Source organism: Aquila chrysaetos, chromosome 13 (genome assembly GCF_900496995.4).
Source record: "Aquila chrysaetos chrysaetos chromosome 13, bAquChr1.4, whole genome shotgun sequence".
Classification (NCBI taxonomy): Eukaryota; Metazoa; Chordata; class Aves; order Accipitriformes; family Accipitridae; genus Aquila; species Aquila chrysaetos.
In genome coordinates, this window is record NC_044016.1 from 36,790,055 (window position 1) to 36,815,353 (window position 25,299).

Sequence of the window (25,299 nt, forward strand, 5' to 3'; positions counted from 1 at the left end):
CAGTATCTATATCTGTCACTATAGATAGAGATACGTAAATTATATATATAAAAGTACATACTATTTACTTCCTCTCTATATACAATCAATAGTTCCATACATCCTTATATTTATGTAGCAATAAATACATTAGATAAGAGTAATCTATTCAAGTCACAATTACCTCTTACTCAAATATACCTTATAAATAATTTGTCTTCTGATTGTATACACTGTATATTGATATAGTCTAGTTATTAAAAAAAACCCTGTCTCTGCCTCACTCTAATCTTTTCTTTGGCACAGCCATTGTTTTAAAAGCCTAGAATGATAATAAAGTATAGGGAAAACACTTAGGAGAGCCATCCATTTCTCAGCCCGTCTTCAGTTAATTAATACTCCACATTCTCAAGAGGAAGACAAATCTTAGCTCCTTCGCCAAATTAAGGGAGGAAGAGACGCAATAAATACTCTGCTGGGCTGAAGTCGTTTTTGCTTCCATTGCATTTCTGAGCTACAAGCTCTGTTTGTCTGGGAACAGAGCACCCACCCTATCAAGCCTCAAGGGAAAGGTATTGTTTTTCTCTTCTTGAAGGGTGGAAGGGGCCTCCACTCACTCACACGTGCTTTTGCAAATAATACAGCAGTTACCAACACTGGTTACCATTTACCCTCCAGCCATGGTCTCTTTACAGGAAACCTCGAAGCTTCACTCAGAATTTGCAGGAGGAACTGGCATATTTCCAGGAGCAATGCTGGCTTATCACTCCTTCCTTCGCATACCTGTAGCTACAGAAACTGGACTAGGCTGTACAGCTGGCTATGCTAAAATGGACTTCTGGCCCTTTTAACTTATATGTTTCTATTCAGAAGAGACAGGCTGTGGCTCAGACTAGTGACAAGTGACCCCTTCATTCTCCCCTCCTTCAGCTTCCATTTTTGTTGCATCAGCATGCTCACAGGCAAAAGGAAGCACGCTTACCTAGGGGGGCTGAGCTGGACTTACCCTGCATGGATCGAATGTTCAGCGTGGCAAGGATGCTTTCCGTGTCCACCAGGGAAGGACTGCTTGAAGCAGTGATGTTGGAAGACAGAAGGGCACACGCGGCACAATCCTGGACATTAACTGCCCTCAGATCTGCACAGGAGAGCGCGCTACCCTGATAAAACCAAAGAAATAGCGATCAGGAGAAATGTGAGCAAGTTGAACATGAAGGATCTTTAAGGGTGAAAGGTGACCATTAAATTTGTTTCAAACTCAGCTGGCACAAATGCATTTTGGAAACATCTTCAAAATTTGAGCAACTTTGGAAATGGGGAAGCGTCCAATAAATTCAAAGTCTAGACCTGTGAATTTTCTTCTCTGACAATCAGGATTAGCTTCTCAGGGCTTCTGCAGGAAACCAGAGAGTACCAAGACTCTCCCAGAAGAAAATAAATATTTAAGAAGGGAAAGTTTTTCAAAAACATCTTGGATTCAAGCTCAAGTCTAGACCCTGGGATAATTTTGGTCCTTTTTGAATCTGAATTGTGCTATCATCAAGAAGTTTTAAAATGTATTTAGAAATGTGCATGAGAGCTAGAGAAAGGAAGGAAGAAGAAAAGAGAATATGCAAAAAATTCTTACTGAGAATAACCACAGCTTTGGAAAGTTCTGAATAAATTTCCATTCTCTTTGCAGATATTCCAAAGACCCGAGAAAAACAATGTCTTTCAACTCATGGTAAATGAAGTTACTAGCTCTTAAAGGCATCACGAAGTCCTGCAGCCCAATCAGTGGTGAGTTTCCATCGCCAAAGACGCAGACCAAAATATGATCCTTCAGGTTTGGTGCTGCTTGGTCCTTGCAATTCTAAATTTAAAACAGAATTTTGCTAAACCAGCTACTAGGTTTATTTTAGATTTTTCTCTCCAGTTAGAAGGACTTAAACCACTTCTTAGCTACGTAACATCTATGGGTAAGAATGAGACTATATATATAAAGAAGTATCTCCCCTTAAGTATTTGGATCCCAAATCTATCCTACAGCAGTGAAAAATTCATATATGTTGGCATAAAACATCAAAAATGTAGAACAAAGCAACAATACTAGTTTAACACCAGGAGCTTAATAACAACTTTGGCCTGGTGGTTTTTTTCTGGATAATTGATGATATTTCTCAAGTGAGCTAATTAGTCTGGGAAAATGTACTGGGGAGTGGGTATTGCTTAGTGTGGTGCCTCACGGTTGGTAGGTAGTATGGCCAAGCCAGCCAACCAGGCTTGTCAGAGCCATTGCATTAATGTCCATTTTAACCAACCAGAAACTGTGGGACCAGTATATCCCTGCAATGTTCACTCCTTGGCAGTTTTTTTCCAAAGAGAAACAAGGGACTTTGTCAGGGAGAAGTTTCCTGATGAGAGATTAGAATCATAACCAAATTAAATGATTGTCTCTAACTAATTAGATTAGTTTAAATTGAATAATGAAACCTTTAGCTGTATTTAATGTAACATGCCTCAAGTCCAACGATTAGTCTGCTGAATGAAGCTAAACAATTAAAAACACAATCTATTTTATAGCTTATTTTATAGGAACAATTGGAAAAACTATTACTGCTGAAATCTGCAGAGGAAATGCACAATTACAAGACCAACAGGAGCAGTCAGTATAGTGAATGAGCAGCAGGGACAGGTAAGCCATTCTGAAGACACTACGGACTTAGGCCTCCCTTCCAACCTTGGGCCAAGAAGCTGGCCGTATCTGACATTTATTACTTTATTACCGAGGTCAAGTTAAAAAAAAAAAAATTACATTCTCAAACATTTATGCCGTATCAGACTGACGGTTAAAATTTCAAAAAAACATTTAAATTATTTAATAATGTATACCTTATGTAAAAGCCAGAGGACCATATTTTGATACGTGTTTAGATGTCCTGTGTTTTGCATGGACATCAAGGAGAAAATTCTGTAAAGTATATTCATCTAGCTGTCCATGGTTTCCAAACAGAATGAAATGCTGAAGTGTTACAACAAATCCCATAGGAGTATACTTGCACATTTAAGCAGCTAAACAACTTTAAAAATGTAGCTTTTAAAAACCCAAAGCACAGTCTGGGATTTTGTCAAGCACCCAACTCAATCCCAAAAACACATCTTAGACTCCCAGGCCTTTGAGGGCTTGCCTGTCCCAGAAACGTGATTGCAAAGGAAGATACTGCATGAACACGAAGTTCAATATGCACTAACTTCCTTTGTGGACATTCTTAATCCTCATTAAGAGCCCCTTGCACGGTCTAGCTTAGCTACACAAAAACACTCAGTACAAAACAGAAGTGGCACATGGGGAGTTAGGACACACTAGCAGTTGTAAGCTTTTTTACTCATGTAAACCCGCCTGTAAGATCTTTTCAAAACATCACTCTTCAATTCACAGAGCTGAGCTTCCAGTCCTATTGGGATATTTGCCCATTTGTAATGACTAATCCTATTTTGGAGGTTGCTGGGCAATAGGGTCCTTTTATTTGCTTGGAAGGAAGCTGCAGCATTTCAAGCAGCATGAATTCCAGCCTGCTACAAGTCTCCCAGCTGGCAGAACAGCTTGAACATTCTGTATTTTTGATGAAATCTTTGATCACCTCATTGCAAGATTTGGTTGCCTACTCTCAGCTCTCTGGCAGCTCTGAGCACAACCTGCCATTTCTAGATGGGATTTGTTCTTTTACGGATTAGACACATTAAATAAATAAACCAAACTGTCTTACAGATATCCAGATCAATAGTGTCACAGACACAGGGGTCTGGAAACACAACATACAAAATTTTAACATAAAATGGATGTCAATCAGACCTTCCTTTGTCCATCTGTTGAGATCCACTCCTGAGGTAGGGTGCCTGCCCTGCTTTAGATGAACGTGGAAGGCATTACTGATCCCTTGTTACCTTGGAGATCTTTCTCTGTTCCCAGGTTACCACCTAAATTAAAAGGGAATATGGCCATGGAATGAGCCTTCAGCTCCCACCACTGCAACAGAGTCTCTATGCGACGCTGGTCAAGACACTTTATCTGCAGCTTACTCCTGAAAAAGGGGGTCATGGTAAACCCTCAGTCTCTCCCCTCCAGGGCAGGGTCTGTCTCTTACCTTTGCATATGAAATCAAAGTTAGAAATTGGCTAAAATAACATTGGTAAGTAAACAGCAGTAAATTAGAGAGTGCTGTGCCCTCCACCCAGATCAATGCATTGAAGCTCCAGCTTATTGCTAGGAGAACAAGGAGGAAGACGTGAGGATCCCAAAAGCAAATACCCTACACCTACCAGAAGAGCCTCCTGCAGTGGAACAGCATCACACCAGTGGAACATTCCTGTTAAATCTAGGATGACTCTGCTGTTCTCCTCTCCTTGGCCATCAAACCCCCTAAAACAAAGAGAGAAACTTCTTAGCTACAGAACAACCTCTCAGCAGCTGCACCTACAGTTTACCCAAGTTGAGATCGCATCTCCAGCTGCTGCTGAGATGCCCTCTTTATCTACATCATAGCTTTCATGTCTCATAGTAGCAAGGAAAAATTAGGATGCATGAGTCACACATTAACCATGACAGTATGGGGGGAAAGGGTTGTGTGGTGCAGGAATTCCTCTGTCAATGTCAGCTGAGACAAATATAAGGAAAAATATACTGTGAAGTGTTTCCTTGAATTATTGTATTAGTTGTGATGTTTATAGCTGTTTGGACTAGGTCCCTAGGATTATACAAGTTCTTCAGTGGGGACATTCATTGAAGAAATATTTATATAAACATGGTCTTGATTAAGAGCAAAAAGAAGTCAGCAGGAATTTTCCCCTTGTCTTCAGGGACTTTAAATTAGGCCCATATTGCAGGATATTCTTAGAGGCAAATTTCAGATACATACCTGTGTTTGCGAGCATTGTGTTACTTCAGAAGCAGCAACAAGACCAAGTGAAACAAGAGCCGTTCAATCAGATGCTGCTCTGAACATCAAACTGTTTCAAAGGACTGCTACAGAGCAGAATTGTTGGGGAAGTCATGTCGAACAACAAAGGGTTGTTCACACGTTTCCTCGTAGCCCAGGCATGGAGAGAAAAAGACCTGGAATCTGTTGGATAAACCGTTTGCTCAGCACCATCTCTCCAGCTTTACTGTAGCTAGAGTCAGCCTTGAACAGTTGGCTCAAGAGCAAAGTTTATTTAATCACTCTGTAACTGAAATCACAATGATAACTGAAACTTGCCATCTAGGATTATAACACATACTGAACACAACAGCCTCAGCAGAGCTGTATGACCAGAGAAGTGTTTGGTCCTGACATTCTTTTTCATGTCCAATTTGTCCTTATCTTGTCCATGCAGTATTGGGTAAGGTGTGATTAACAGAAAGGAGAGGGGGGATTTTGCTAGAGGAAGGTGTCATTCAGTATGAGGCCTGCAAGGTGGATCTAACTGTGCCCTGGACAGAGCAGCTTATGCTGGTACTGGGTTTAGCACTTCTTAGCACAGCAGTAAGGAACCTGAGAATTTGCGCCATTTTTGCAAATGGGGCTGGGGGGTTTGCAGCTTGTGCCAAACTCCACGATGCCATAGCTATACAATTAACCCATACCCATGATAACTAGTTAAAAGTCACAGTCATTTAAATAACTGCAGCATAGCTACAGAGTCTTTCCCATTCCACATGAGAATTCAAAGACCAGGCTGGAACTTTTTTGCAGTTTCTGCTAGCTTCCCAGGTCTTAGACTAAGGGATTAATAACAAATCCCAGCACTGATCGTATTAGAATAGGTTACCTTGTTCTTCTAAATTAATATATTTCCAAGTTTTATAAATGTTCACCTATCTTAAAACCAACACAAGATGTAAAAGCCACAAAGGATCATGGACATAATAGCATGGACATAAACTGTAATGACTGACTTTTGCCTAGTTGCTTGCCAGTCTCCTCTGCAACACACTTGCGACATGCTGGGCTTGATTGTAAAGCCAAATCTGGAAGCTGGTCCTTTCCAGTTCTGCAGTGTCTCCTATCTCTGTTCCCTCCACACTACTGCAGGATAAGGGAGAAAGGGATGGCTTACAGCAGATCCAACTCAAGCACCATTTAACCTTTAATGTGGACAAGTAGCAGATAATGCAAAGCAAGGTGCAAGCTATGCCTGATGGAGGAAAGCATAGAAAAAAATCTTTCCTTCAGGCAAGAAAGGCAGCAAAGAGGTAGAAACAAATCTGTATGCACTGGCTGCTGCACTACTGCAGCTCAAGAGGAGGCAAGAGCAGCAGGCACTGGCAGCTGGAAGCAACCTGGGGGAAAAGAAAGGAAGGGCAAACAGAAAGCAGTGTGCTCCAGGTGCCAAACAGCTCACGACAGCTCTGCTCCTCTTACAGACTGGTGGTACCAAGCCATGAGACTTCCAATCTTTTTCCAGGCCCTTTAGCTGAAGTCCATCAATCTCCAGAAGTTCACAAAGCATAGCCAAAACCACTACAATGCCTATCGCTGTTGCTCTCTTCTGTCACTTGCACAGTTCTTGCTCTCGGCAGCATTTGCAGCAAGAAGTTTCACAGGCAAACAACATGTTGCACGAAACATTTTTTGATCAGCTTTGAATTACCCAGCCTTCAGCAAAATGAAAGGTCGTTTTGCATCTCTGACAAGGGGCAGGGAGAGGCTTCAAACTAACTCTCCTGAATTTAGCAAGCTAGTACCAAACTGGAGAGAAAGGGATGCATGTACTCCTTTAAATCTCTGCAGTGTCTCTATGCAGCCCTGTGCTAACTGCAAACAATTGCATCTATTAGCCACACATCTCCTCCTCAGATAACGAATCATTAGGCCAGTGATTAAATGGTATTTTGGCAAGTAAGAGACTATCTTCTCACAAGCTCTCTTACTTGACTCAGATTTACCAATCAATCAATGTATGCATCTCCATCATAATAAAGCCATCATCTATATACACAACCTGTCAGAAATGACAACTCCTCATTCTAATATTATGGGAAATATATACGCCTTGGAGGAAACACTTGTTGGATCCCTAAAGTGGGAGATGGAGGCAAAAGACAGCAGGAAACTCACTTCATCGTAACAGCATCCACCTTGCCAAGGCCAAGCACATTCTGATGTAACAAGCCATTCTTTAGTTAAAGGTTCCTTCTGCCATATACTCTGCAAGTTACATGATTCTTAGGGAAATCTGATTTTCCTGAGAGACTTGTAAATCATCCTGCACTGGACTCTGAGGAGCTTGAGGATGAAGGCACTGGAACTGACATGCTGTAGTACCCCAAAAGAGAGATAGAAATAGTCTCTGATTGAGCTACAGTCACTACAGCTGTTAGCAGGTTATCTGGGTTCACAAATTGACTGTGCTGTGGGTGCACAGTTATCCGTGTTGGCTCTGCATGAATCCGCAAAGAAAATAGTTGTATTCGCATGATGCTGTGCATTGCCATGGCTGTGTTACCCTTCTTTCTCTATCATGTTCTCATTTGAGATCCTTACCACCTACATTGCACCGAACAGACTATCAAAAAAACCACCAGACCACGTTACCAAAGACCATACAAGTGGAGCTGAATTACAAAAGGTAAGTACACTAGGTACTTTGGACTGTGGGCATTTCTGAAAATTTAGTCCTAGTGGCTGAACATTCGAAAATACTATTCCACAGTGTCAGGTGCATAAGCCACTGGTATACTCAGTCTGTGCCTAACCCACAGATGAACTGAGGCTATTACAATAGCCCACCATTAATCTTGGAGAAAAATTTGGTTTTATACCGCAAGTAACGCTAGTTCAATACCTTATATATCATCCAAAATGGCAGTTTGGTCCACTGTGCCAGAGTTGAACTGAGAGCGCTACAACATGGTAAAACATTTCTTTTTTGTCTGTTTCCACAGCCATGACCTAATCTAAACCAGTCACCCATGTTTCCATGAATCAAAGTAGATAACGTAGCTCTCAGCTACACTGAAAGATGGTCAGACACATCCAAGATGTTTCAAACTTCATTTGAGGACTAACATAAGTGATTAACAGTTGTCTATAGCATTAGAAGGCAGGGAGTGGAAGTCCTTTTATCAAATTGTTAGCTGCCAACAACTTCCTGCTGACAAGCTATCTTTAAATTCTTCATAATGCCTTTGCAAAGCCCTAAAAAGCTTTGTTGAATCCCTTGCCTGCAGTCTTCCGACATCAGCTCTTCCACTCCTTGTCGTGGGAAAACGTGGCTACAATGAGTCTTAATGTCACGTGTACACATTGAGGTCTGTGCTCATTTGCTTTCCCTTCTGATCTCTAAATACAGAATAGCGGCAAATCCTCAGGAATCGGAGCTTATTTCTGTGTCCTAAATTTTTCCCAGAGAGAGATACAGGGGTAGAAGCAGGCTCACAAAGCACCTCAGGACAAAGCGAGGCCTGGGAGAGTTGCACCGTTGGTCCCCAGAAACCCCCACACATGAGAAATCTGTGCACAAAAGTCTCCAGAGAGAAAACACCCATCGGTATCTGTGCAACGCAGGCAGGTTGCTCCAGCAGCTGGATCTGGAAAGCCCTGGCCCAACAGCACAAACGCCCTGACGTCCTTCCCTTGCCTCTGTACCGCAGCCTTGGGGATGATTTAACACTTGGCATGTGGACTGTTCGGTTCACATCCCATTTGGGAATCCTCTTATTGTTTTTTGAATCACTCCCAGATCTGCACATATGTTAACCTTTTCCTTTAGGGAGGAGTGGAGTTTCACACACACAATGAAAATTGCCTGTGCCTGTGAAGGCTGCTACAAAGCCCCTTTTCTCACTCCCAGGCCCACACTGTGAGAATACGGTGCTTGTCTGGACTTGGCTTATTCATCATCATGGATTATATCAGTCCAATCACAACGCATCAAAGTGCTCTGCCTACCTCACAAGGAACTATGAGGCTTAATTAATTGACACAGAGGTATTACGTGTCATTGCAAAATATTATAGAGTATTCCATCCAATAATTAACAAATACATCAGGCAACAAGTAAAACCAATCTTAAAAATGAGTAGTTAAATTTTTCTTAATTACATCCACTGAACCAAATCTGCCCCTAAGCAATGCACATGTAATCCCAGTGAAGTCAGTGTGGTTGTACAGAATACACTAAAATAAAAATAGTCTGTAGTTATCATCTATATTGCTGCAATACTTACAGTCCCCCACTAAGTTTAGGGACTCCTGCTTTACTTAGAGTTGTAAACATGAACAATAAAGGTAAACTAAGTTGAACTGAGAAAACAGTACGGAAAGAGACATGTAGCATTGGGACTTACACAACACAGAAATAGAAAGGCTGATTCCTAGTCTAATAGGCACTGCCTGACACCACATTTTAAAATGGAGCCAAGATTCTCCAGCAACAGGACTCCACGTGATGATGCCTTAAGAAGAACTCCTGATACCTGTGTGGCAAAGTCTGAAGAGTTGGCAGCACTGGCGAAATTCAAAATGCGTAACTGGATAACTGGACTGAACTGTCTGAACATTGATCTAGATGCATTAGGGCCTACTTCACTAAAGAAACCTCAGTGTGATATATAAGAAAAGACACCTTCTGCTTTTGTTACCTGCTCTCCATTTCTGCATTCAACCTCCATCCAAATCACCTCTCTCAGCTAACACTTTTACTGTATGAGGACATGTTGTTCAGCCACAGATAGAAACCAGGTGTAATAACTCCATCACTTTTGCAAATTAATATAGCATGGTTATATAGCATGGTTCGCGGGGAAGCTGGATACTACTTCTGCAGGCAGATCTCATGTGTCAGAGCTATAAGCCATTGTTTCTGACAGAAAACAACATCTCACTATTCATAACATCCCTTGTGAAATCTTTGCTGAAGCCTCCTTCTCCCCTTCCAAGGTCACAGGAGGGCTAGATAAAACGCAGCTTCTTCTCCTCGGCATGGACAAGTGTACACGCGTATTTTTGTTCTTCCACTGCTACTTGGGCTGGGCACAGGCTATATTTTAAAAACCAAAGCCTGATCCTCCTACCCACACACAGAATAGAGACTTGCTTTGATTCCAGAGAGTAAGACAGCAGACAGCTTGAGTAAGGGTGGCAAAATTAAGCTCCTAATTATTAGATTAAACCCTTGAAACAGTTGTCATGTATGAAGGGACAAAGTAGAATTTGGCAAACAGGAAGGGAAAAAACAAATATTCTCATACTGATAAATAATCTCTGAAGACAACCTTGTCATTTTTGAGAGCATCTCAACAGTTTCTCTTTTTTTTTTTTTTTTTTTGGTCACTGCTTATCAAAATTTGCATGGATAGTTAGTGGGTTAATTTAATTATGAGCAGCATTTATGAACAGCCTGATGGGGGATCTGCAGAGGGCAATAGAATCTGTTCTTGAATTATGAAATTGCACACACTCACACATCTGGAAGCCGTCATGGGACAAATCTCCGTCTTGTAAATGCGTGTTGAGTGTTACAATATTTTACTAAGCACTCCCAATCTGTCAAGGTTTACAGGAGAGTAGAGGCTGGGAACATTTGGGATCATTTGTGGCTTAGAGCCATTAGCTACTTCCACCCACTTATTGTGACGTTATTAATAGCAAAATAATCTAAAGAGCAGAACTTGGCTTACTCAAAATTTTAGATAATAGAAGTGATTTTCACTAAAGGCTAAAACCAGGGAGCCAGGACCCAGCTGAATAACAGACTATGCTGGGTAGCACAGCCTTATTTTTGGCTGAGCTGGTGGTAACTTTGTGCAGACTCTGTTCCTCAGAAGACTTACCTGCAGACCTAGCCTAGCCCTGTTGTTTCAGGTCTGTGTAAGAGGTGGCACACGGTGACACCACCCAAAAAATCACCAGAGAAGAAAATGCTATGTTATCAGTGTGATGTTGACCATCCCTTACTAACTGCCCTCCTCAACAACTGTTAATGGTAAGAAGGGCGTTAAGCACCACACACAAGATAGATACATTTACACTTCATTAAACCATGGATAGTGTAACAAAAGCTATCTGCCACAAGATGAAAATATGTGACCTCTACCTCTGGACTATCCCTACTAAAACTCAAGTTAACTGGCTAAAAACCAATGCCATAATGCTTGCATGACATCCAGGGATGCTTGTGACTACTGTATCCGCATTGCCAAGAGTAATTCTAAATTCTCCTGGACTCAAAGACAGAGACCAGAACGGCCAATTAGCTACCAAGACGCAAATCATGCAGAAGTCCAATTCTAGCCTGGCACATAGGAATGGGATTTCATCCCACGAAAAGCAATCACCTGCTGAGGAAATCAGGACTTGGCCTGTAGAAGAAACTTTGCACAAAGTTTCTTCACCTTCTGGAGCCATAGCTCAATGAAAAGATTTGGAAGACTTCGAAACTCCATGGAGATTTTTGGCTTCTTGTTAAGCCATTGCATATCTGTTCAATTTAAATCCCCATCCAATCATTAAATCCGGGTGTTTTTTTTTTTTTTTTTAATGGGTCATTATGATGTGATTTATGACATTGGTGTAATTGTCAGAATTACTGTGGGTAATTAAAATATGAAATGCATGCTGCCAGAGGCTTCAGTCACTCTCAGCACCCTCATTAAAAATCAGGAGCTGACCAAATTATAAATAGACTGGTTTGCACAAGTTCACAGGGAAAGCTAATTATGAAACTTATCCTTATGCACTCAGAACTCACACCATCAGTCATGCAAATTCTTTAAGTGATTATACTATTGTATAACGTGGAATCGGATTAGTACGTACAGGTGGGTGCTACTCCAGTTACAATGTGCAGTACAACAGCACTTTGCATGGTGAATGTGAATCCCTAAAACTCTTATGCAAGCTTGATGATAGATGTGGGACAAGGGCCTGGGGAAGAGAGAGGTGCTGTATTTTCATGTGAAATACAGAAAAAAAAGACTGAGGAATACAGGGAGAGGCTGCAAAGGATAAGGCACTCTGATCTCTAATGGTAAGTCTCAGGGAAACAAGAGAGGCATGTGAACACAAGGGAAGAGAGCTTCAGAAAGAAGCTGGAATAAACTTTGCATTAGCTGACTAAATTTGTAAGGAATGGCAACTGGCTAAAATCACAGGGAGTTTAGGTGCCAAATACAGTGAGCGTGAATGCAAACTCAAGTTAAGAAAAAGTTCTATATATAAAGGCAGGCAAGGGCTGAGACTTTATCTTTGTAGTATTCTGAATTTTTTACTCTCCAGAAGGGAAGGAAGAAATAAATAAATAACTGGAGGCCTATAGCCAAAAATTCAACCAAGTAGTAAATCACTTTAGGAAGAAGAGTCCTGTTACGAGTTACCAGTAACACCTCCAGTGACTTAAAGGCCCAAATGGAGCATGCTTTTGCTTATTATGGGGTTTCAAAAAAAAAAAAAAAAAAAAAAAAAGAAAAAAAGTGAAACCCCTCTTTCCCTCTTTTCAATGCCAGTAAACACACTTGGTTTTCACGCAAAGAGACAATGCAGTCTGTACAAAACAAGTTTGGGCAGATTTTGCACACCATGGAAGCTAGGTTTTCTGTGTCAGAAATCCACTAAAATATCTGCTCCATCACAATGATTTGTCAGTTTTATTTGTTGTGCAAGTTTCAGTGAAGATAAGACCTCAGTGTTCCACGAGCAAGATTCAGCCAGCCCACATTGACATAACAATTTATTGGGGTGCTTAAAGATCCGTTTATACCAAGAAGAGTCATGTTCCAAAAATAATGCTGATTTATATTCTGTGTACCAGCACAAGATTCTGGGGGCTGGAGATTTGAAGAGAGAAAGTTTGGGGGAAAGTATGCATGGATGACGTCTCACACCTGAATTTTTTTAAGAAGTCAGATAAACCTAGTTATCTGCATGTGTATTTATCAGCTTAAATATCATTCCATCCAACCTGTCAACCTGACTCTGACAAGTAGTCCTCAAAAATACACAGCAAGAAAAATGGGACTTCCCAACACAACAAAAAGTGGAATGCAAAATATTACTGCCTCTTCCTAGAGGAGCTCCCTGCCTAACATCAGTTCATAAACTTCCAGTGTCCAAAATACCTGTTCATCTTCTTCCTTACGCATCCCAAACTCCAGAAATGCCGTTTGTGTAGTTAAGGAGGGACTCCTTTTAGAATTCCACCCCTGAAGTGTTTGAGAGGTACCTATAGGCATCCGCACTTTTCCATGTTTCTACAAACCCTCTGAGGTTTGGCTATCAATGAAACACCCCTTCCATGTCTGTCTCCCATTCTAGCAATAAAACTAAAGCTGAAGGAATGTGAAACTTGTCTAACTTGTGAGGTTTTTTGCTATGCCAACAGACTGCTACATTTTCCAGAGAGCCCCCACCCTGTAGCGTAAATACCAGGTAGTGATCAAAAGCACAATGTGCCTGCTGACAAAAGGGATCTTGCTCACTGTAACAACACTTTCTCCACCTTTATCTATCTCCTTTTTCTTGAGAACACAGTTTTACACTTGTCCTTCATACAAATAACCCGAGGGTGGGAATTATTCAGAAGGCTCGTGTTTGACACCCCATCTGTTCATTTCTGACAGCGATATATAATGTAAGGCTATAAAAACTTGAAAAATAATGCAACATAAAAAGGGATTGACTCGGCTCCAAGAGGCCATAAACGGTAACAAATACCATTGTATGATTTATTTCATGCTGTAATCTTTACAGTAAGTCATCTTTCAGACATTTCCTTGTGACAGGTTTTAATAATATTAATGCCCAGAGCAATCCAAATCATCGCCAATAGACATATTTATCAAGCTGCCAATCCAAGTAAATGAAATTCTATAAGCAATAATGTAACATGTTTAAAGGAAGCTAATAAAACAAGTCAGGAGAGAAATATTACTGCAAAGTATGCTCTCTCTAATCCAGCCCTGGATTTTATACAGCCAAAATGCAAATCTTTCCCTCCATGATTTATCGCTCCAAAAATACCAATGACCTTTTCAGGAGCTCTTGCACAGCCCTTCTCACACATTTATAAAGATTGTGATGCATTCTGCCAGATGAGCTGAGCTGGAGCGCTCAGCATTACTGCCTTGTTTTGCCCTACCTTTGGACTGGGAAGTGATGGGTAGCATCAAAGAGTAGGATCTTAAGTCTTTAAGATTTATTAAAGACTGACAAGCCTTAACATAGGCTTGGCAACTCAGCAGGTATTTACGAGCAATTATCCAGGCACTAGATAAGTTACAATTAACAGGGAGATAAAACTTGGTTCTTTAACCTGGTTTCCCTTTTAATCTAATTCAGTTTCTACTAATCCATTGCTTGGCTGAAGTGACTGCACCAGGGCAAAAGGGAAGGAGACACTGCAGAGTTGTGTACACATGGAGCCTTGCTCACAAACATTCTTTTATGCCTCACTAGAAACTTAGCAGGAATGAAAAACAAGAGTCAACAATTCAGCAAAACATACACCATTAAATGTGTCATGCCTTAGGCAAGAATGTGTGGAAAAACCATGACTAGTAAAGCAAGTGTATCGATGCAGGGGCTCAGAAGTGCTTGAGGAATCCTAACAGGTCTTTGTGTATTCACTTCTGGATGAGCTTTATAGGTATTAGGGTTTTGTTGTACTGGTTTGTGATGACTTTTTTTTTTTTTTTTTAAATGATGCTAATTAAGTTCTCCTGGATATAAAGATCTGCTTATTTTCAGTGGGGGAAACAAAAAGAGAAAGGAAGAAATGTACAAGACGTAATACGTGCAATACAATTTAAGATATCTTTCATTAAAATAGTCTAGGACACCAGCAATATTGGCAAGACCTGAACCAAGTATGTTTTGAGTCTTATCCTACTATACTTTATTGAATTTCCCTGAATTATGGTTTGATTACATTTTTCATTGATTAGCCCATATGCAAATCTTGTCTCAATCTGAGATGCAAATTTCTGTTTAAAAAAAAATAATTGGGATTTAAATATTTAGTTGGCTAACGTCCCAGTAAACACAGATCTTTTCAAAGGACCCTTTAAAGGGGCGAGAGGGTTAGTATCCAAGTAATTTTAAAAGTACTGCCTGCTGGACACAGTGGAAGTAATCTCTATTGCATACTCAGAGAACCCTGGAAATGAGACTTGCGTTAAAATGTCTACCTTCTCTGGATCAGATTGCAGTTTACCATCCTAAATCAAATGGAGCAGAGATTTGAACATGGAGCTCCCCTTGGTCACTGTCCTAACTATCCTAATTTGGAAGCAAAACGTCAGTGTTAGCTTTTCTATTAGCAGAACACCCCAGGTGGAAAACCTCACCTTAATCTGAAAAGGGGCAATTGGATCCAATTCTACTCTTGGTTTAAATAATAATAAAAAATATTTAGGATTAATCTGAGAACTCTAATGTTATGAAGAGTCAGCCCCAAAGAACTGTATTTTGCATTGTGAAGTTTCCTCTATGACTTTCAATACCTCATTTCACCCTTTCCTACTTCCCTTTGCCTTCCCACTCTTTGTCTGTTCTTTCTATTTAGACTGAGAGCTCTTTAAGGCAGAAACTGCCTTTTACCATGCACATACACAGCATCCAGCCTAACAGGATCCCAGTCCCAGTAGAAGCCTCAAGGCACCGCTATAATACAAATAATAAATACTGCAACTAATAACAACAGTACAGTAAAATGTCCTCCCCAGGGAAGTGCTGGAAGACCAGTCCCTGGTGTCATTTAAAACTAAACACCAGAAAACATACCTGCACTGACTGGATAGAATATAGAGTCTTTATGATATGGTGATGAGGGAGAATCTTGATGGGGATGGGAACAATTATTTATCTGCATATTTGGCTATTTCTTTAGGGGATTTCAAAATATCTCTTAGTAACATTTTTGTTCCTCACTGCTAAGCAGCAGTAGAGATCTCAGGGAAAATAAATAAATAAATAAGAAATATATAATCCCCAAGGTGTAATCCCGGAGTATGGAAACTCACTTCACTTAAATACCTCCCTCTGGCATAATTGACTTTTCATGTGCATGTTAATAATGATATTTCAGCAGGTTGCGAGGGCTTGTTCTTCTCTCCCTACCCCCCACCCCCTTTGGTAAATTATGTTATTGGGCATGAGGAGGGGGAGGGACACATTATAAATCTAATTATGTTTTCGTTTATATTTAACAAGTCAGCACAATCTGGTAGTATGCGCATATGTATTTACTGTGCAGTCCCAATATTTACAGCTGACCTAATCAGTTGTAGGACAGCAGCACTGAGCAACATTTTATTGTCCCAATACCATGTATGTGCTGGGGACAGCTGCTAAGATGCAAAGCTCTCCAGAGGACACCTTAGAGTCCTTGCCATACTGACATTTGCCTTTGCTGCTGAAGCACCAGACAGGGTTTTGAAGGGAGGGGAGACATCATTTATTGAGCCTCTTCAGTTCTACAGAGCTGCAAATTGCTCACAAGCAGAAACAAGGCAAGGAATACCAGTTTGTGCATCTCTTCCCCTACTGGGTTCCTGTTCACTCCCTGCAAATTCTAGTGTGACACTATTTGCTAATATGTCCTGTTACCTTCTCTAGTGGATGCTTTGGAAGAGCGTAACAGCTTGCTATTACTGACAGCTCAGTATCAAGACCACGATACTGGTCTGACATGCTGATATGCTTCCTTATGCTGAATGTAGCAGCTCAGGTTAGGAGGAGTCCCGGTGCAAGTCAACTGGACTGGCAAACTAAGTACACCGTAGATAAGAATACTGCAATCCACACCTTGCCTTGTGTGATTCACACCAGCAGATGACTATGCTCTGCCACCAGTTTGTAAACCCTGCTGGGAAATCAGATTCCTCTGGCTAGGAAGAATTTAGATGGCCTAGAAAGGACTCCTCTAGCATGCATTACTGATGTTAGAGAAAGGCTGTAGTGTGTGATTTCTCTTGGATCTCCATTTGCTTTAGAGCAAACTTCTTTTAGAGTATAACAGAGTTTGCTACTCTTCCAGGTTGCTGCCAGCGTCACACTACAATTAAATATCTGAGCAAAGAGCAAATCTTGGTGTTGGCTGTTAATGCTCCTACGCCTAGCTGCTCCTGCCTCCACTCTGCTCTCTCAGAAGGAGCCAAATAAAATGTGCTCATGACTCAGCTGTTCAGCGCTGGTATCATTGGGCTTCTGTCTGGAAGGCAGTGAGCACTTTCAGGAGATGTACCAATCCCTTCCTTCTCTTTCCCTTTGTTCCTCCATAGTGCTATCAGGAGTTCACAGCACAGGCTTTGAGCTTGCAGGAGAAGATGAGAGGCTAAGGATTTGGAAGCATAGGCATACGTTGTGTTTTCTATGCTGTTCAATTGATCAAGATAGGGAGAATCCATAAACATCCACTTCAACCACAACCACCACCAACAGCAGAATTAGGAAAGAGGCACACCCTGCTGTTCCCACTTTCCACACAAATTTGCAGTAAGTCAGTCCAGGAAATGTCTGCTCAGCATACACACAGCTTCACATTTCTTACCCAGTAACAGAACTCTGAGGTGGGAGAACACCAAGGGACCTTGACTTTGCAGGCTCTCCGTCTGAAACATGTGATTCTCTATAGAATTTCAGTTTCTCTGAAACAAAGGCAATGAAACAGAATTGGGTTCCTTTTGTATAGCCTTCAGTTGCATTTTGGTTGTGTCAGCAAATGGCTACCGTGGCATTTGAGGATTCTGTGGGGGCTTCAGAAATGCTAGACAAAGGAGCTCTGAGTAATTGGTTATTCATACCAACTGCTCAGAAATACAGCATAGCATTATAGTAATTCCACCTAGCATGCGTAAAACAGTCTTAAATATGGTGAGCACTCCAAACTTAACACACCATTTCATTCCAAAGGGAGCTCCTTCTCTTTGTGAGGTTCTTGTGTTGGAATCTGGAGGCTAAAACTCATACAGAACTGCAGAGTTTTTCCCCCAAAATGAAGGAAACCTTTGTCAGTTCTGCAGGTGGAGGCACAGATGAAGGAAGCATACCCTCAACACAGAGCCAACACACACTTGTGTGACCTGTAAGACCTTTGTTCTCTCATTTTGCATGGGAAAGAACAAGATGTGTTCTCGACTAGAGAGAATCACAACTTACATTTGAACATGAGGGGGTCCCAGAGCTGGTCCTGAAGGGGGTGAGTGGGTTTCTGGGCTGGTTCTGTAGGGAGGGGGAAGTCCAAGGTGCATGGGGGTACTGGGGCTGGGCCTGTCCTTAAAAGTGTGGAGGAGGAGGATCCTGGTCCTGCAGGGGGGAAGGAGTGCTCTAAGTGCTCTATGAAAACATGGTCCTCCATACAAGAAAAAGAAAAAAAGAAAAAAAAAAAAAAAAAAGCCAGAGGGTAGGAAGAGTTCATACTGTGTACTTGTACCATCCTTATACCTGTCCTAAGTGACTTGCAATTATTCATAACACTATTCTCTGAGCGTAAAACCATTTTTAACTTCCTCAATTTCCCATCTGGATATCAAAATTCAGAAAGGCTAAGTGGCCTAAAGTCCTAGATTGAATCTGAGGAAGCAGATCAAGAAAATGAGCTCAAGTTTCCGAAATCCTAAAGTAGCTATTTAACAGCTGGAACATCTTTTCTCTGACACTTGATCTAGTCCTTTCTGGGCCATAATCTGAGGTCATGGGCAATTAAGCCCAGCATTATAACACCAGGCAGTGATTTGAGAATGTACAGCAGAACCCTCTGAGATTTTTTAAGAGCACCAGAGCCTACCTACATCTCCTGCTTTTCATGGTGATGTAGCTGGTTCGGGATGCACGATGTTACTCCTCACGCTCCCCTGGTCCGTACCTTTGTTGCTAGTCTGCATTCCTCCCCTTGTCAGCATTTGACAAGAGGTGCAGCAAAGCTCTCCATGTCACATGTGTCTAAACATGTCCAACACATACAGATGGGAAAGGAAAGGTTGGACTCTGGAGGAACATTCAGACACATGTATCTTTTTATCTCACAAACTGACAGATGAACCCTCTCACACACCTTTAACTTTCTTATGATGTCGTAACCATTGCCAAACCACACTAACCCAGGTGAAACAGCTAGCAATTCCAACAATACCCCTGGAAGAAAAAGGGAAAGACATCCGTCTAAATAGGTGATTTGTCAACCTTAAGCTGTAATTGGGCTACACAGGTGTGCTAAAAGCAGGTGCATTTAGCCTTAGTAACAGGACACCAGTTTCTACACAGCCCTGTGTTCAATGAGGCGGGAGTTGGATGTGGAGAGAGATAGTTCTCTGAGGAGGCTACATGCCACTTGATTCCTCTAGGTCAAGCTTAATGGAATAAGTCAAGTCAGAGAATGAAAATTCAGAACAGCCTGTCTTATGCAGGAACTAATAAGTATCTGGGAGAATTCTCTTACAGTCTTCTAAACGAAGATACTTGGCCAACTCCACAGAGCTGGGCTCAGTCCCAGCCTTTATCACAGGCTTCCTGGGTTCCTGTGAACAACCTGCGCAGGGCCTGACTGCTCAGGGCAGCTCTGAGGTGCTGCACAGATGCAGAACAGGGAGAAAAGCTCTCATTTACTTCCACTGCCTGATCAGGTCCCGAAGAGGGGCAGGGTGTCATTGTCTCGAGAAGCCCTATTGCCTCTTAATGCATATTTGATGATTAGAAAAATCATTAATAATCTAATAATAGTAATAGGTTTTGATTAAGTCTGGATGATAAAGGAAAAAATAGCCTTTGTTTTCTGTTCTGACTGCACTCTGGTACACCATTTACACTCCTGTTAAAATGACAACAGTAGCTCCTTTGACTAAAGCTCGCAATCTGTGAGGCTCCTGTATTAGTTTTTAGATTCATGACAATGAACTTGCTTTTTGCCAACTAAATTTCCTTATTTCTATTGCAGGTACTGGAGGCATACTCATCTACACTAGTTGGGGTCTTTTCCATCTAACCTTCCCCTTACTTCCATCACAATGAGTTTGGAGGAATCCAGAATACCATGTACCACTTAAACTACATCGTATGGAGAGTGGAGGAATGAACCAAAGTGCTTATAATTAAGCTCTGTTTTGCTCTGATACATCCAGAATCCTCGGGGAAACCAATGGCAAGGTCTTTTGCCTGGCAAAGCTCCCGATCCACCTCAGGCAACTACTCTCTCTACAGTATAACTGGTGCAGAACTGCAGGTTTGCAAACAACTGCTTTTTATTAATACACATTTATACTGAAATGTCATCTTGTCCTTTTAAAATCTAAGATTGCCTAGGAAACAAGAAGAAAACCAACCAGGTGGAGAGCTCCTATGGTGTCAATGTCTTTCTATTCATTTGCCATTGACTTTTATTGAGATGTCTTTGCAGTTTATGGAAGTCTCTTTTCTGGGAGGTAACTGGCTTTTAGGGCCTTAGTTACTTCTATGCTGATAAGTGTGTTGGACTGAAAATGGGCTCCAGCTTCTCTTTCTACATGACATTACTACATGGAGTCCTCCAGGTGTCAGCATGTTTGTGCTTGTTCACTCAGTCTGGCTGAGCACAGTGTGAATGAGTATTGCCTTTATCTCAAACCATCTGCAGTTCAGAGGCATGTTTTGTAATGTGGCTTGGCTGCCATCTGCTGCTTAAAGGATTTGCAAGTGTTTGAAATACAAGTAGGCATGCATGTGTATATCCACATTTAATGGAAAGCTCCTTCTCTACTCTTTAAAGCAAAGCACCATCTCAATGGAGGGGAGATACTAGCAGAGAAGTTTACAGGAGCCTAGAAGAGGTGTACGTTTTGGCCTTAAATGCTTAACGAAAAGGCAGCAAGCTTCAATTTGGTGCAGTTACACATAGATCTGAGAGGCTGTTCTCTATTTCGATGGAAAACTAGCACCTAACAAAGCCCCACATCTTCAAAAATGGAGTTAGAGGTGAAAAAGGGATAAGTTGCTCTGCTTAGGGTTAGATGTTACCCGTGATTAATCTGTTCTCTCCATCCAGCTAAGATTTGCAGTCCTTGGAGCAAAGACCAGTAAGTGTTGCTATAGAACTTGTACAACCTCAAAAACATTTATCTGACTTCATGTTTAAAGTTTTATACTCTCACGATGACAAAGATCTAGACACACTTCCTCAGGGAATCCTGACCAAGAATCTAGTACAAACCAGACACAAAATTCTGGTTTTATCCAGCTGTAGCTTTTGCTTCAATTATACTCATGCTATAGTAGTAAGACACATTTGCTTCAGTCTCTGAAGTTAAAGAACAGTATTCTGTGATAAACCTGTTAACGAGTGAAAATCTTGAACAAGGTATATTCTGTCCTACTCTTTTTTAGCCAAGAAGCTTTGACTCCTAAAGAAAAGCATAAATTTGAAGCATTTAAAGTATAATCATAATCTCTGAGACTTACTGGTATCATCAGAACACTCCCTATTTTATCAGGTAAGTGAAGGGCTGTGTATTCCAACCTAACCTTCTAGAGAAATAGTTAATAAAAATACAGTTAGGAAATATTCATTCAGCCATCTTTTTCTTTTTTTTTTTTTTTTTTTTAAATGAGAATCAGATTTTTAAAAAATTACCTGAAAAAGGTTTTGAGTAGAGTCTGCTTTTACATTGACATTTTTTAATCTGCTCTGGATCCTGTATATCGCTGTGACAGGCTTTACAATAGAACTGTGCCCTAGAAAACAAAAGTGAATTAGGCAGAACTGAATTGTGTTTAACTGATGAGAGAATAAATGCACTCATCTGCTCTTGAAAGATTTTCTGTTCTAGACATCTTTTCAACAAAACAGTAATAGGGAATCTTACCTTTTGACTTCTGCCAGGGAATGAGCAATAAAAAAGCCCATTGTATTCTGATGAAGCTTTATCTGCGCAGATGGATTGATCAGGATGGTGCTGTATTGAGAAACAATCAAAGGAGTAATCACAGTTTGTCTATCTGGTGACATTTTTTCGCCTCTGTTGTGAGAATTCAGACTATATGATCATAACAGTTTCCTCTCACCTCACAATCTTACATTAATCCTCTTTGTTATAGCTTCTGTGACTTACGAGAGACACACGAGACATGAAAATGTTAACATGCTTTTTCAATGGCATAAAGGGAATTTACTGTCCACAGAAACCTGGGGGAGCCATGGAAGAACAGGGACTCAAAGCACGCAAATCAGCTTTTTTTAGGATTTCTGCAGTTTATTCAACTCTGAGGCTCCTGAGGATTTGGCAGCTTTTTTTTTTTGTAATTAATTTGCTAAATTGTAAACTTCATAGGAAACAGGTGCTTTCACTTCCAGTGCATTATTTTTGAACATGTTTAATGTAATAAAATAATTCATAGTTTACTGCAGCCTGGATGGGTCATTTCTCCATGGGGTCACTGAGAATCCCAAATACTCACACTTAAAATAAAAGTTCTGTGCAACTGAAGATACTAAGGATGTGCAGGGTTTGAGGTATCTGCTCTAATGCTGAGCTGCTGGGCTGCTTTAAGCATATCTATGTTGAATCCCCTGCAGCATCATTAAATTTACCACTTTCCCCTACAAAGGCCACTCAAGGTACCAGCTCAGTCCAAATTCCTATTGCTTTCAACCCAGTTTTAATGAATATTGGTAGTGCGAATGGCATAGGGAAAGATGACAAGGTTGTTAACATTTTCCTTCCACACAACAGAAGGCCTGGACTCAGCTCCTCCAGATTCATGGCTCAGAGGACAAACAAAATACAAATGACTATAATTATTACTGCAGATACTGTAGCAACATCTAGACGTCCTGCTTTTAGAAGAGGTATCTGTTCTGTGCCAACTGTTGTGTAAAGAAAGCAAAAATATAGTCTCTACATCTCAAAGAGCATGCAGCTTCCTTTTCCCTCTTGCTTTCTCTTTTCATCATTCTATTTTCAGCCAGACAATGTATGAACTCAAGGAAGAATAGATTGAGTTGTGGACTGTTTTCCATTAGTGCTAAGCAACTACATCTACTGACTTCTTTCAGTGTAGAGTTCATTCAACAATTCTGGAAGAAAGCCCCAATGTATTTCTCACAGCAGTGTTTCCCTACAACCCTCTGTTTTCAGAGTTTCTATTCTACAGTTTCGTCAAAACAGCCATTTCCTTTATAAAAGTGGAAACAGAAATAATTGCACTCAATAGTCTGCATTTTCTGGGCCATTTCTCAAGCTTTTTAAAGATCTATGGCACTTATTTATTCCCCTTTCTGAACTAGTTCCAGCTTCCCCATTAGGATGTCTTGTATTTCATCATTAGAACAGACAGAGTGTTATCTGGCCCAGGACCAGATCAGCTTCAGAGAGCAAAAGCTGTGCTGCCAGCATTGACAAATTATCCCTTTATGACAATGCTTTATAGCATTTAGGAGCCTCTGTAAAACTCATGTGGCTAAAAAAAATGAGGAGGCGTTTCCTTTACCAATGAAAATAAATATGCTTGGGTCACCCCAAATCAGTGAGACCTATGCTGTTTGCATATGGAATAAAGGTAAGAATGGTGTCTCCCGTCTCTCACCTGATTATCTGTGAGAAAAGAGGAGGCAGAAGAAATTGCTGTATATGGTAAAATTCACGCCAGCACTTAAGTAACCAGGAACAACATTTCGATCCTGTCTCCTAAATGCTGTGCATAGGAAGATAAGAGGTGTATAAAACCTGTGCAGACCCTAGGCCGTGTTTCTTCTGAGTTCTTTGGAAATTGTTAGTTTGGAATTAGTTGACTTCTTACTAGTAGAGAAGTCTGCCAGACAATTACCTCTCCCCTTGACTGCCAAATCTGAGTTCAATTCCCAAGAGGACAAGGTTCAGTTTTAGAAAGCACAACCTGGGGAAAGAAAGCAAGCCACAGTTGGTCACAATATCTCTGTACTGTGAAAAGACACATCTGGAACGAAATAACAGAAAAACAACCACATCTGTACCACATACCGACAAACCTCTATAAAAGTCATGTCTGCAAAATCATTGGAGAGCTGAGAAGTCATTACTTTGTAGTCTTTGTCTTCCAGAAGCATTTTGTCCTTCAAATATTTTCTCTTTGTCTAAAAGAATCAACCATAAACAGAATGTATTTACTGAGAGGCAAAGCAAGTAGGATATGTAATCTAACACTGGGCCGATACTCTAACACCACACGGTATTACATCAAAGGCCCTTAGTTACTGGAAGCAGAATGACATCAACTATATGTTGTCAGAGACAATATCACAGTTGATAAACAACAGACCAGGGAAAGTCTCAACCCTTCTAAACACTTCCAATTCATATTATCATCGAAGAACAGGTGTTATTACTGCATACAAATAAAGTTACAGGGAAATTTCATGCCTGCAAAGTATTGGGAGCCCATTATCTGAGGAAAGTTACACCTTACTTTGCAATAAGATTAACTTGCCTCCTTAGTTATTCAGATGAGGACTGGTCTTGTGTTAAGTTTTACTAATGATGAATACAGCTATTAGAGGTGTGATTTATTGCTGAACTGTGATCTTCTACTCCAGTATAAGCACTTTTTTTGTCCTTTGGTAGTTGTGTGACTAGGGAAGGGTTGTTTATACCTAGGTAGTTAAAGCAGCAAAACATTCTACTGCTTACAGCTCCTTCAGGTTTTAGACTGCCACTCACTGTGTCACCGTATATGCTATTCTCTTAGCATATGAAAGCCTTCTACATAAAACTTAATAGGCTACTACAAATGTGTAAAAAAGTGTTGCTTTCCAAATAAAAATTATTTAATGGATTTTGACATAAAAGGCTTTTTTTCAATTTAAAAAGTTTGCTGAGTTTTCAAAGTATGCTTAAAAAACCTTAAAATATCAATTTTGCTAGCTTTGCCATGTCTGTGAAATATTTGGACTTGAATGAAACAGCACGTGTCAATGAAAAAACACTCTAACAAGCAGCCCAATTCTACATACAACTTCTGCATTGATAAACTCTGTACTTATTTCACCTGATATCTCTTTAGTTTGTCTAAATTAATTTTGTGAATTAAAAGTCCCTGAAGAGAGAAAGCAGTCAAATTCTTTTGTGCAGGAGATTAATGTGAAGTATCACATATAGCCACTAGGTGATAGCAAAACCATGTCCACTGCAGGACTAGCAAACCTGAGGCTTGTTCAGGCAACTTCATGCCTAAAAGTTCTATATTTTAATTATTTTATTAGGTCTTCTGGTATTGATTTGGAAATATCTGAGTAACTTGTGTACTGTGAAGTTAATGCATAGTTTATCAATTTTGCATTGTAGCAGGTACTGATGAGGAAAGACAGATAAAAGGAGGCTAAATTTGGATCACCCTCCTTGCATAGAGATGACAGGATTTCTAA

The 25,299-nt window shown here is 40.6% G+C and overlaps 1 protein-coding gene across 1 annotated transcript in view; it reads right to left on the reverse strand.

Moving 5' to 3' along the window:
* The window catches only part of KCNU1 (potassium calcium-activated channel subfamily U member 1), a 53,439-nt gene that overhangs the window by 13,493 nt on the left and 14,647 nt on the right, over positions 1 to 25,299 (reverse strand). The window contains exons 15-22 of the mRNA XM_041128579.1: positions 23,900 to 24,012; positions 23,727 to 23,795; positions 21,767 to 21,856; positions 21,535 to 21,635; positions 17,485 to 17,581; positions 4,279 to 4,378; positions 1,607 to 1,831; positions 962 to 1,139 (exon numbers count right to left, since the gene is read on the reverse strand). Coding sequence (XP_040984513.1) covers positions 962 to 1,139; positions 1,607 to 1,831; positions 4,279 to 4,378; positions 17,485 to 17,581; positions 21,535 to 21,635; positions 21,767 to 21,856; positions 23,727 to 23,795; positions 23,900 to 24,012 — 973 coding nt within the window. The remainder of the gene's footprint in view (positions 1 to 961; positions 1,140 to 1,606; positions 1,832 to 4,278; positions 4,379 to 17,484; positions 17,582 to 21,534; positions 21,636 to 21,766; positions 21,857 to 23,726; positions 23,796 to 23,899; positions 24,013 to 25,299) is intronic.